The sequence below is a fragment of the Borostomias antarcticus genome, assembly GCF_949987555.1.
Source record: "Borostomias antarcticus genome assembly, chromosome: 4".
Classification (NCBI taxonomy): Eukaryota; Metazoa; Chordata; class Actinopteri; order Stomiiformes; family Stomiidae; genus Borostomias; species Borostomias antarcticus.
In genome coordinates this window covers 19,589,113-19,602,379 of record NC_140237.1, presented here as the reverse complement: position 1 = coordinate 19,602,379, position 13,267 = coordinate 19,589,113, and the positions used below count along the sequence as shown (strand labels likewise).

The following is a 13,267-nucleotide window of genomic DNA, read 5'->3' as shown; positions in this document are numbered from 1 at the left end:
AGCCCTAGCCCCAGGTGCTAGGGCTAGGGCGGTCCGCTAGTAATCCGAAATGCTCCCGCTATTGCTCCACCACCATTCCACCGGTAGTTTATTGTCTATATCCTAGGCCCATTGGCCCTAAGATTATGGATCTCTATTGCTAAATTAATTTACTCTGAACATTTTTGGGTAGCCCTTCCTTTCATAGTCCCCCAATTACTAAACATTTACCTGTTAAATACATGCAAAGTATAGCCCTATATATAATGGGTAATTACTAGGTATGTGTATCGAGGATGTCTGATAATGCGCCTCTGGAAGGGGATTGGGAACTGGGGTTAAGGGTTGTGGTCATCTCCCTACAGCTGCCCAATATGTCCATCGCAATCAACCAGTAGGTCACAGAAGCTATGCTGGTAGATCTCTATGCTGGTACATTTCGAGCCATTCAAAAGAAAAGACATACAAAGGTGACTTGATGACGCACGTTGAAGTTGTGTGTGCCGAGGCAAGCAGGCATGTCACCGCTCTTGTTGTCCAAATGAGCAACTTTTTCCTCCTGATACTTTGTAGATTACAAGTGTGCCCTCCAGTTTAGCTGAGTGTTTTAATGATTGAATCATGTGTGGGCTGATTTCGTCATTGTTTCGGCTTGTATGTGTAGCTGATAGCTGATAGTAGCCTAGCAAAATCAATCAGAAACTCAAAAAAGTCAGGATTATGCAGCCCTGGCTGATCCAATCAGTGCAAGTCATCAGTGTATTGTGCTGTTCTGACCATTAAGCTGACTGTTACCTGTAAAGATTGTGCAAGGCAAGTATACAACAAAGTGTGAAGTAATTAGTAGCTTGATTAATAATCAATAATAATTGATTTTTGAAACAGTAGTCGTATGTTGTTATTTCAGTTGTATGTTGTTATTTTCTTTATGGGTTTTCAGCAATGGGATTTTTTTCAAGATATGACTTTAATGACACTTGAATTAAAACCTAGCCAATGTTAAGTGACAAGTGACAGAAGGTGGGGGTGGGGGAGGTGAGGTGGGGGCCCGCCGGGGGGGCAGGGTGTGGTGGTAGATCTTGTTGAGCTGTGTGGGCACCCCTGCCCTAAAGTAATAATCTAAGTATTAAGTAAAGTAATCTATCGGACTCAGGGTGGTCTGCTTTTGACAGTGGGGCATTCATCTGCAAAACAGACTGTACTGTACATTTCCTTAAAAAAGCAAAAAAAAACTTTTTGTTCCGATGGAATCTCTCCCGTCCGTCTGAAAAAAGGGGGGCAGAGAGGAGAGGAATAAAGGTCATGGCTAAAGTTAGGAATCAAACAGGTTCGTCCTCAACCTGGGGGACTCCCACATGGGAGTCAGAGGCTTTAACCACTACACTACCAAAGGACTTGAAAGTGTCTGATGTCATAGTGAAGAATATAGGTAAAAGTCCACAGAGTCTTAAAGTCAATGTAATGCTTGTTTGTGTGTTTTGAGCTCATGTAAACAGTCTGGAATGTGCAGTGGAAGGATAGGAGACAGCTGGGTTGGGGCCGTGGGTCAGAAGGTCACCTCGGGGCGCCAGGGTGCCACAGCAGGGCCCCTCTCCGGGACGTCCAAGGCGTCTCCCCAGGAGATGATATATAAGTTATGCGACATGCTGGTAAAATTAAGACTTCAGATTGTGACTGACAGGCCAGTTGTGAACAAGTGCCCCTTCAAGGAGCCAATCTGCTTCACTAGGCCTTAAGATAGGAGGAGGGGTGGAGCAAGGATGCCTATTTAATGTCTTGGGTTAACCTTGAGACTTCGATTGTGAACGCGGTAGACCTGCTGTGCCCGTTGGATTCCACCAAGCGGGGGAGTAGGCTTGAAGACAAGAGGCCTCATCTTCGACCCACAGCTCCAACAGCAGAGACAGGGAGAGACAGGGACTGTTCCATGTGAGTTTTAAGTTCTGTCCAATAAATCATTGTTTGCCGCTTCCAATCCCGTGTTGGGGTGATTTTATCAATACTATCACAACAAAGAAGGCTATCAACATCGTGGTTCATAATTAGATGGTGCTGCAACTTTTATTAAGGCTTATACAAAGTTACACAACGCAGAGCAACAGAAGAAGAAGAACGCCAAAAGCCAACAATTGTATGTTTGTTCCTATGGAATCTCTCCCGTACTTCCAAAAAAAGGGGAAAGGAGAGTGAAAGGAGGGAGGGAGAGGGATGGAAAGGCCGAAAGCAAACGTAGGAATAAACCCACAGGCTAGCAGAGGGTGTGGGTATGGTTTCCCAAAATCGGCCCCACCAGGTTCTAGAACCCCTGATCTCCCACATAGGAGTGGGACGCTTTACCCACTACACTACCAAGGAAGTGCGGGATGTCATAGAGTATTTATTTTGGTGTGCTGGAGCCACTGCCTCTTGTGGTGGCAACATAGAAATGCAGGTCAACAACGGAACAGAGGGAGACCCGACAAACGCTATCTATGGTGCGCTGGCTTACAGTCACACACAAAAGGAAGTTACACCTATGTAGCGATTACCACACCGGCAATGTCAGTTTGGAGTCGAGCTGAGCTGTGCACCCAACGCCATGCTGACTGTAATCACACATGTGAGGAAATCTACCGCAATGTGTGAAAACTCCTTTTCAACACTTCTAAATGTTTTCTCTGAGCATTAGCGTATTATGTTGAACAAACACAAGGCTCAGCTTATTTAGCTTTCACAAGTTCACAAGTTCCATGAAGAATGGAACATTCTGACATTTTGATGAGAAGATTCAACACTCGTCGTCTTCAACTTTACTGAGTCAGATGGAGAACAAAATAACTCAGTATAGGCTAATTAGTAGACTTATGTATCAGTGCCCCACAAATACAATAGCATGCCATAGGCTATAATTAAAAATATTTACTAATAATTGTGCCCCTTCATGCAGTTCATATGCCCCCCTTAAGACTGAGCCTTCGCAATGGGTCTGCCTAATTATCAAACTATTTTGCTTCAACATTACTAGCTACATTAAACTTTCATATGTGGTTGGGTTTAACATTGTCTGTTATCATGACATGAATGGTGTCATTGTGTTGTATTAAACTGTCAAATGATTTTGACCTCAACTACAGTTGTAGGCCTACAATTAGGACTTTTCATTAAGATGTCATTAAATGTTATTACACTGTCAAATGCTTTTAAATACCTTAACAAAAGCAAACAAGTCAATAGATTTCTTTATTGCACTTGCACAACAATAGTAAACAATATACTTTCTCAACAGGATGCTGAGATGCGGAGTGCGAGAGTCTCTACTGGGCCTTCCTCCGGGCCCCCCCAGGAGCTGAGTCAGACATGTTTGCTTCAGCCCTGCTGTCTAGACTCAGCCGAAGGAGGCAAGAGCGCTGGGAAGAGGCCATTAACTCCATCCACTTCTCACACTCCAGCCGCAAGGCATGGAGCAACCTTAACAACCTCACTGGTAGGACTAGACACTCCCCCCGTCACTGCCCCATCACAGCCCCATCTCTGCACACAAAATGACATTGAAAAGTGGGACATACGAGGGCAAAGACCGCGAATCGTCACATCTCGTGGCAAAAGAAGTGTCTGATCTCTGGAAGGACACAACTCCTAGCGGCGATAACATCTCTGGTGAATTCACACCGGAGAAGCTCGCTGCTGCCCTCCAGCATGTGAAGCCAGGGAAAGCTCCGGGGCCTGATTCCATCTGCCCGGAGCTTATACTGCATGCTGCGCCTGCCTTGAAGTCCTGGTTAAGAGCGTTCCTCTCCTCCTGCTGGTGCCAACTCAAGATCCCCGAAATCTGGAGAAGAGCCCTAGTTGTCGCGATCCCTAAACTGAACAAGCCTGAAGGGGACCCCAAGAGTTACCACCCCATCTCCCCCATCAAACAAGCTTTATTTGTATAGCGCATTTCATACCCAGAGGCAACACAATGTGCTTTACAGAGAACAAGGGAGGTGGGCACAAAACACACCTCTACATATTCCAGAGGGAAGAAAAAAAACAGTATCACCCGGGAGCCAGATAAGTGAGATGTAAAAATTCTTCCCTGACCCCTCTCAACAAGGCGATCGAGGAAGCTCATGTTTGTCTACCGGCTAAGAACATTTATAAAGCAATGAATTACATTAAATTACATTTTCAGAGTAAGAGAGGCTAAAAACATCATAGAGACATGGCAAACACTGGTGTATGTCTGTGTGTGCGTGAATGTGCCTGGGCCCAGATAGAGGCAGGGGTCGGGGTAGGGAGGGGGTAGGAATGGGGAACGGACCCGGGTTAGGGTGGGGGGAGGGGGATCTGAGCCCAGGACTGGTGTATGTCTGTGTGTGTGTGAGTGTGCCTGGGTCCAGGTAGAGGCAGGGGTTAGGTGTAGGGTGGGGGTAGGAAAAGGATACGGACCCGGGTTAGGGTGAGGTGGAGGGGGGCTGAGCCCAGGTCCAGGCCTAAAGCCGGAAGTGGACTGGTGTATGTCTGTGTGTACGTGTGTGTGTGTGTTAACTAAATGCTACGACATCCACAGCAGACACCGGGGTATCTATCGGACTCAGGGTGGTCTGCTGGTGACTGTGGGGCATCCACTGGACCTGGTTAGAAGATAGGAGGGAGAGAGAGAGGCACTAGGGAGAGGGAAGGAAGAACAGGGTTAGTAGCACATAGAGCCATAAAAGCAACACAGATATTAAAACAGGCAACCTGGAGCAGGCTCCTGGAATATATTTGTCTAACGGCTAAGAACATTTATAGAGCAATAAATTACATTAAATTACATTTTCAGAGCAAGAAAGGCTAAGATCATGGGAGAGGTATGGCAAACACTGGTGTGTGTCTGTGTGTGCGTGAGTGTGCCTGGGCCCAGATAGAGGCAGGGGTTGGGGTAGGGTGTGTGTATGTAGGTATGTCTGTGTAAGGTAGGGTATGTCTGTGTGTGTGTGAGTGTGAATGTGCCTGGGTCCAGGTAGAGGCAGGGGTGTTATGTATCTCCTTCAGGATCCTCGAGCGTCTCATCTACACCCGCGTCAAACCAATCATCGACCCGCTGCTCCCACAGGAGCAGGCCGGGTTCCGACGTGGGAGATTGACCGTAGATCAAGTCACTCTGATGACTCAAGACATCGAGGACAGCTTTTCAGCCAAAAAGAAGGCTGGACGGCTGCCTACGACACTGCGGCCTCACAAGCAAACTGCTCTGCCTGCTGCCGGACAGGCACATGGTCAGCATGATCATGGAGCTTGTCCGAAATCACAGCTTTACCTTCACCACCGGTAGCGGACAGCGAAGCAGGTTGTGACGCCTTAAGAACGGCGTCCCCCAGGGATCTGTCCTGGCCTCCCTCCTTTATAACATCTACACCTACGACCTGCCGAACACAGTCTCCAGGAAGTATGCCTACGCAGACGACCTTGCGCTGGTGTACTCAGCTGGAGACTGGCAGGCCGTGGAGGAGACCTTGAGCCAGTACATGCAGATACTACAGTGGCAGCATACCTCCGGAAATGGACATTGAAGCTCAGCGAGGCAAAGACGGTGTCGGCGGCCTTCCACCTTAACAACAAGGAAACCAAACATGAGCTCCGAGTGCACATCGATGGAACACTCCTGCCATGCAGCGCCGAACCAACCTATCTCAGCGCGACACTGGACAGATCGCTCACGTTCCGCCCACACCTCGAGTGACTGCTCAAGAAGTTTACAGTTCATGTGGCGTTGATGAGGCGACTGGTCCGATCAGGCTGGGGCGCCGGCGCAAAAACACTGCGTACGGCAGCCCTAGCCCCGGTCTACTCCACCAGTGAATATTGCACATCGGTGTGGGCGCTCACACTCTCCTCATCGATCCGCCTATCAACAAAGCCTTGTGCATCATGACAGGATGCCTGTGTCCCACCCCTGTGGACAACCTTCCCATCCTTGTTAGCATCCAGCCCGCTGGCCTCCGCCGCACAGGAACCACAGCATAAAGGAGTTGAGGACAACTTACATGGAGTTGTGAGACACAAAACAATTTAAAATAAATTTGACAGACATCAAAATATCACAAAGGGTCAAAATACTGTATACAAACAGCTTATTATCAAGAAAAATTGTTACAAGTACAGGTGCAAAACTCATCTCATAAAAAATTTATTCTGTTAAGGATGAGGTGGCAGGATTTGGCACATTTGTTGATACAGTGTTTACCAGTTAAAATAACGCACAATGTATTTACGTCTAATTCCAGCCTCTGTTTATGAAAACAAAATAGTCTGTTCTGACTCAGAACCCCATAATGTGTCCTTAAGTAGGAGAATTAAACTGTTTAATGGCTATTCCTATACATAGCTTATTCCTTCAACCTGCAGCATTGAGTAGCCTACCTCATGCTGAAAAACTACATTGACTGTAACACTGTGTCTTTTTATAATATGTGCCACTTTGTTTTCTATTGTAAGAGTCTAGAATATTTGAAGGAATAGAGAGAATGAATATTCTGAAGCATGTAGGCTACATTTTGATGATCTGTGCACTTTAAGACACGTCTCTAAATGTATGAGAACAAACTGTTCCGCTTGGTGGTCATTTCTGCAATACACTTCACACCCACAGTTATTACACTACTTCTGTCTCTCCAACACTTTGACAGTTTGCTGCTGAGTCACAGAGGTTTGTGCTCACTAAATTATGATCACAGTTCTTTCCTTCAGGCCTATTTCCATGTCCCATTGTAAAAGTTGAATTCTCCTTCTACTTTAGAAGTTATGGGGTTCTGAACACAACAGACATTTGTGTTTTCATAAACAGACGCTCGAAATAGACTTCCCTTGCCAGAGGTTAAAAAAACAAACAACTAATTATCATTCCATTTTACTTCGGCTTTATTATTAATTGTTTATAGTGTTATGCAAACGTTTGCTTGTCAATTTAAATAGCCTATTATTAGATAATAGATATTTGATATCCGTGAAAGCCCCTGATTTGTTGCATTTTATGGTAGACTATTGTTGTGAGTCATTCCATGTAGGCTATATGCTGATATTTGCTGACACAACAAACACTGGAAATAGCCTATCTATTGCGTGGACATAAACATCTGTTATGTTTACATATTATGTATTTACAAGGAAAAATTGAATTAGAAAATAATTTGACTGTGCGGCCACCCCGACACACATTGTACAGTCAAATTTCTGAAGATTGTTTCATGTGTCATGTCATTGTTATTATTGTTATTACAGTGTCATGACAGCTTCATAGTCTTGTGCACACCCCTTCCAATAGTCTTACCTGATATTCTGTAGGACTCCATCTTTTGTGAATTTTCAATACAAAACTATAATACAACACCAAAAACACATTACACTGTATCTACAAGTGACAGATAATACGTCAAACCAAAACAGTCACACTGTGCCAGTGTCTGTTCCTGTTTTGCTATGCTATGCTGGAATCAAACTACCATCCCTGTCCAACATCAAAGGAAATGGCCAAGCTACAGTACCAGAGTGCTTACGTGTTCTACAGTAGCTGCAAACAGCACAAACCTACACTGTTTCAAACAAAAGGCCATCGGGGAGAGGCCGGGTCAGTAGTCCTGGGCTTTGACCACAGTCTGGTCAGTAGTCCTGCGCTTTGAACACAGTCTGGTCAGTAGTCCTGAGCTTTGAACAGTCAGATCAGTGGTCCAAGGTCTTGACCACAGTCTGGTCAGTAGTCCTGGGCTTTGAACACAGTCTGGTCAGTAGTCCTGCGCTTTGAACAGTCTGGTCAGTAGTCCTGAGCTTTGAACACAATCTGGTCAGTAGTCCTGGGCTTTGAACACAATCTGGTCAGTAGTTCTGGGCTTTGAACACAGTCTGGTCAGTAGTCCTGGGCTTTGAACACAGTCTGGTCAGTAGTCCTGGGCTTTGAACAGTCTGGTCAGTAGTCCTGGGCTTTGAATAGCAGAATAACAATATAGCTATTTGGCACCACCTGCCTGTGGTTTCTAGAAGTTTCTAGAAGGCTCCTTCTTCTTAGGAAGCAAAACAGGATATGACATGAAGGAATGTTGCTTTGACACAGCCTTCATCAAATACTGACACTCTAATAAGGATGAAAGACACCTCCGAGGTACACAATTATTGTTTATTAATACACATCATGAAAACATTAGTTGTTACAAGGATCCACATTGTAATCCTTTTAGCCACACAAATAATGTAAATCTCCCTCTCACACTAGATGCAGGACAAAATGCATCAGTTTGCAGGATCTCAAGTGATATTTATTATTATTTTTGAACCAAGAGGACAGTCATCCAAAAAGACAGAGGGTACTACAGAACCACAGTCCATAAGACTGTCAGTCATTGATAAAGATTGTGTTGGAGCCGTCACAGCCTCTCTGCAGTATGTAACGTGATATTCTGTAGGACTTGGGCAATTCCAGTGAATTTTCAATACAAAATTATAACATACCAAAAACACATCTACAAAGGACAGAATCCTGTCACCAGAACAATGACACTGTGCCTCAGTGTGTGTTCCTGTTTTGCTATGCAATGGATAGCAAATCACCCTACCCTCCCTGTCCGACAGAATAGAATGTGTCAAGGTTCTAGAGTGCTTCCATGTTCTAGCTGCAGACAAGACAGGCCAGGTCAGAGGTCACTGGGGTGCTACTTAAGTGTTTGTTATAAACCCACACACTGTTTCACACAAAAGACCACCCATATATGTGGCAGGGTCTGGGTTTGAAGTTTTTTTGGCCCTCGACCCCGGTCTGGTCAGTAGTTCCGAGCTGTGAGTGACAACAGTCTGGTCAGTAGTCCTGGGCCCTGACCATATTCTGGTGAGGTTTTGACCATAGTCTGATTAGCAGTCCAGGGTTTTGGCCATAGTCTGGTCAGTAGCCCAAGGTTCCGGCCACACGGTGGTCAGTAGTCCTGGGCTTTGCCCGTGGTTGAGCCTGGATGGAGGTTGGAACGCAGCTTGAACATGCAGTTGAGAGAGTCCAGCAGGAAGGAGCGCGTGGTGTTGATCTCCAGCAGGGTCAAGTTGTCCAGCTGGAGAACGAGTGAGAGAGAGACAGAAAGAGAGGATTAAAGCATATTGTAGCGATCAAGAAACGTGGCATGTCCCTTTAAGAGTTGGCGTGGGGGTTGTACGTGGGAAGCGACGCCACGCCAGACAAGCAACGCCACGCGCCAACGTCTACGTTGGTTGAGCGATTTGCCTACAAGGACAACAGACCTCATTTACTAAGCAATCGTACAACAGAAAAGTGAGCCAAGGTCGTCATTGATCAATTTGGACGTGAGCAGAGGCTGCGACCAAATCTCATGTCATGTCAGCTCGTGGACGCAAGTTTGAAAATTGTTATGAGACAAATTCTGACTGGTATCTCACAGCCACATATTCATCACTTAAAAATATGTAGGCTACCCCGTGGCAAAGTATTCTATTTTGTAATGGCTGACTGTGCCATACATCCCCAACATAAATGGGTATTGTACAATTTTTTGCAATTAACGGGGTAAACAGCTGTTTGGTGTAAGAGTAATTTCGCTTTCATTTTGAAATAGCCTATTTTTTAGACTATGCCGCCTTATAAGTCTTAAAATGAAAGAAATTAAAGGTACCCCGAGGAATTTATTTTGGGTTACGAAACAGTCTCATTTTAATGTGGGTGAATCAACATTACCCGCACTTGTTTATCTATCCATTTTCTACAAATGTTGTTTCTTCTATGTAGTTTATTTTTAGAGGTCGGGTCGTCCAGAACTTCCTTGGAATAACGAAACGATTTACTGCAGTAGCCTACGGTGCCGACAAGAGACAGCGCGAGCAGCAGGTAAGTTAAATATGACCGTTATATATTGTCAAAAGTAACGTAACTAGTAAGACCTATGTAATTACCTCGTCGGTGGCCATTGTTCTGTCTTCAAAACACCCGGCTCAGGTAGCTAAGGTTTAAGTGCGCGGGGAGGCTCATGGGAAATGTGGTCTTTTTGGGCAGAAAACACTTCCGCTTCGCGAAACTCCTCGTAGGGCCTTTAATCTTACACCAATCAATCAATGCCATGGTGACTGGTGGCCTAATTGCAATCAATCAAAATTAACAAATGAATAGCAATAGGTAGGCTTATTCAGTCACTTACTTAAAAAAATAAGAGCTTTGACATTCAAATCAAATCAAACAGGCTATGCGTGACCTATCTCAGCTCAGCTGGCCGAGGAGAGAGGAGCTACATCCTGGAACCCTAACGGGACTTGCTCAGCACTTCTCTCTCCCTGCAACCACACAACCTGAACAGCTTATAGGCCTACTGGTTGAAAGAGGATGCATTACGGGTTGAAATCCACACAGGTCTCAGCTCTAATTTATTGTCACAATAAATTCTGAAATTGACTGCTATTTGTGTGCAATGGTTTTTGTAAAGGCTACACAATTAAAAACATGAAGGCTGCCTGTGCGCTGTCCTATATCTGATTGGGTGAATTTGACTAACTGAAAACCTATTTGTCCCCGTGGGGAAATTCAGCATTCAGAACAGCAACAGAAAAGCATAGAAAAGGATAGGCAATAATTAAGAGCAAAAAACAGGAATAAATAATCAATCTATTAGTGCAGAGTCCATGTGAGTCCATAGAGTCCCTGGGACTCGGCCAATCAGCTCACCAGATCTGCCAGGGTTTGCCCACCCCGCCTGGTTGTAGAGCCTGTCGGCTACCGGCACAAAGGACTGTCCAGAGAGCCTTGTGGTCTGACGGGGAGGGGAGGGCGTGCTCCTCATCCCTGTTTGTCCTGACGGGGGACGGGGGTCTGTGGCTGAGCAAGCTCCTCATCCAGGTAAGTTCACCACTGAGAGGATCAAGTTGTAAAACATGAGGTTTTTCCGGGACCGCGGGGATCTTTCCATGGAGAGTGACGAGTGGCTATTGGATGTCATGAGCTGCAAGGGCGGGGCCAGAACGTGAAGGGGCGTGATATTCAAATTACGACTGATTTCAGTCACCACATTTATTTACAGCTGATCATTCGTACGCCGTGAATGGCGGCAGACAAATGTTTGATGGATCACAGGTGAACGCTGTCGTACCGTCGTTTCTGTGGCGGATGTGCGCTGGTTTCAACGTTCCTTTGATAAATGTGGGCCATTGAGCTACAGTATATTGGAGCCTCCTTCTTCTTTCCTTTTATCGATACAGTGACGCTTTGGAGTGTGTGGACTGTTCTTTGGAGTGTGTGGACTGTTCTTTGGAGTGTGTGGACTTCTTAAGACTTATTATATTATATTGCACTGTACTTTAGATTGTGATTCTTGCACTTTGCCTTCAGCACTAGATTATGCTCTTAGTCACTTGTTTGTTTTAGAAAGAAAATGCACTTGTGAGTTCTGGCAAGTAGTAGTACATTGGCTCTTCCTACGTTAAATGCAATTATTGTTAGTCGCTTTGGATAAAAGCGTCTGCTAAATGACTGTAATGTAATGTAATGTAATGTAATGTAAGAGTGTGTGGACTGTTCTTTGGAGTGTGTGGACTGTTCTTTGGAGTGTGTATACGTAGAAAAGAAGCTATGAGACCAGACTCTCATATGGTTGATGTAGGGGTTAGTCTAATAAATCTGTAAGTATGGAAACCCAGTATTGGCTCTCCCTCTCTGCTTGAGCTCCACCATTTCGGACACGGAACCAGACAAAAAAAGTGTTTCAGTATGTAAAAAGTAAAACTAACTTTTTGGCTTACCAGCCAACTTAGCAGCCCGACAGATTTTTTTACCAGCCACTGGCTAATAAATAGAGTTAATTTTTTCCTCTGTGTATTGAATATAAATTGTTTCACTCACACAATCACCCTAGTCTTATGTATGCATGCATGTGCAGTGTGTGTGTTCATGGGAATGTGGAGTGACGTGCATCCTTGTGTGTGTTCATGGGAATGTGAAGTGACGTGTGTCCTCGTGTGATTGGCCGGTACCTTGGCGTGGGCCTCCTGCTGGCTGATGAAGCTGTCTGCGGAGAGGCGGAGCTTGGCGATGCGCGTGTCCCAGATGTCTTTCACCAGCGTCCGGATCTCATCCGCTTTGGGGATGTTGTCAGAAGCGCTGCGGACAGAAAACATCTCTCACCTCGGTGAGCCGACAGGGACAGACCGCCGCTCCGGACGAACATTTGTTTAGAACGCAGAACCGGCTACGAGGAGAACGTTAGGATCACCGCACCGCCGTGGGGGCAAGGTGGGCGGGCTGACGTGATTGCGGGGCGCTCATACTCACTGGTTGAGCAGGAGCTTAGTCAGCTCCATGTAGTACGGGCTGGGGACAGGGGTGAAGGCGTCCTCCCTTCTCTCCATCTCTCTGACCTCCTCCAGCTTCTCTGCACACACAGTCAACGTCACGAGCAAACAGGTCACGTTACTAAACTGCCTGGGATCGAGCGCCAGATCGTGTACGGTGCGAGGGTATAGTTGTACGATAGCACACCCTACGTTTCCTTCCTCTCGGCTCAAGAGTAATTCCCACAGGAAAGCCTTTCTCCTTACCCACATCCATCCAGTCTGGAGGCACGATTCTACATTTCTGCCTCTGCTTCAGGTTGAGGGCTAACCACACCGGCACGTCGACAGGCAGCCCGGGGTTGAAGGGACCAAGATCCCCCTGATGCCAGACAGAGATTAAGTTGTACATGTATAAACATGTATTCGATTGTAACTAGTGAACCGTTAGTTAAATCCCCATGTCGACAAACCTAATAACGTAGCCCACGATATACACAGCCAGACGGCTAACAATACAGCTTGAAAATGACTTTGGAATGTAACTAGTGCTACTATCTTACGTTTCTAGTGCTAACGTTACATCTGTCGTAGACAACTCACCCCAATCAAATAGATTTTGTCAAGGCTAAAATTCGGGATTATCTTCACAATTTCCTTCTCGGCAAGGAATTCAACCTCAGAGGGGTCCATGATCGCCTTATTTCGGACACGTTCAGACAAATTTGACGGTGGGAGTCAGAAGATGAAGTTCCCGCGCCACAGCTGTGAAAGCGGAAGCTAAGCCAAGCGGAAGTCCCTCCACACTGCAAGACACTCGAAGGCCACTTGGGGGCACTGTCTCCTAATATTTTGGGCATAATGGAGCCTACTTTCTTATCTAGGTGGTTGAGGATGATTATGCTCATGCCGATGATGGGTGCAGGTTTGTAAGGATGCAGAGAACATCTGAAATATTACAGTATCAACTAACTCATCCCCAGGACTTGTCACACCCGCCAGATAGGGCTGATATACGAACTATTATGCCAACAATAAATGG

The 13,267-nt window shown here is 45.8% G+C and overlaps 1 protein-coding gene across 1 annotated transcript; it reads right to left on the bottom strand.

Moving 5' to 3' along the window:
- Positions 1 to 8,846: 8,846 nt before the first annotated feature.
- Positions 8,847 to 12,955, bottom strand: gins2 (GINS complex subunit 2). Its single transcript, XM_084436626.1, has 5 exons — positions 12,829 to 12,955; positions 12,493 to 12,607; positions 12,227 to 12,326; positions 11,929 to 12,055; positions 8,847 to 9,011 (listed from the first exon to the last, which is right to left on the bottom strand). The coding sequence occupies exons 1-5, from the start codon at positions 12,916 to 12,918 to the stop codon at positions 8,883 to 8,885; spliced, it is 561 nt and encodes a 186-aa protein (XP_084292752.1). The 5' UTR covers positions 12,919 to 12,955; the 3' UTR covers positions 8,847 to 8,882.
- Between the last annotated feature and the right edge of the window lie 312 nt (positions 12,956 to 13,267).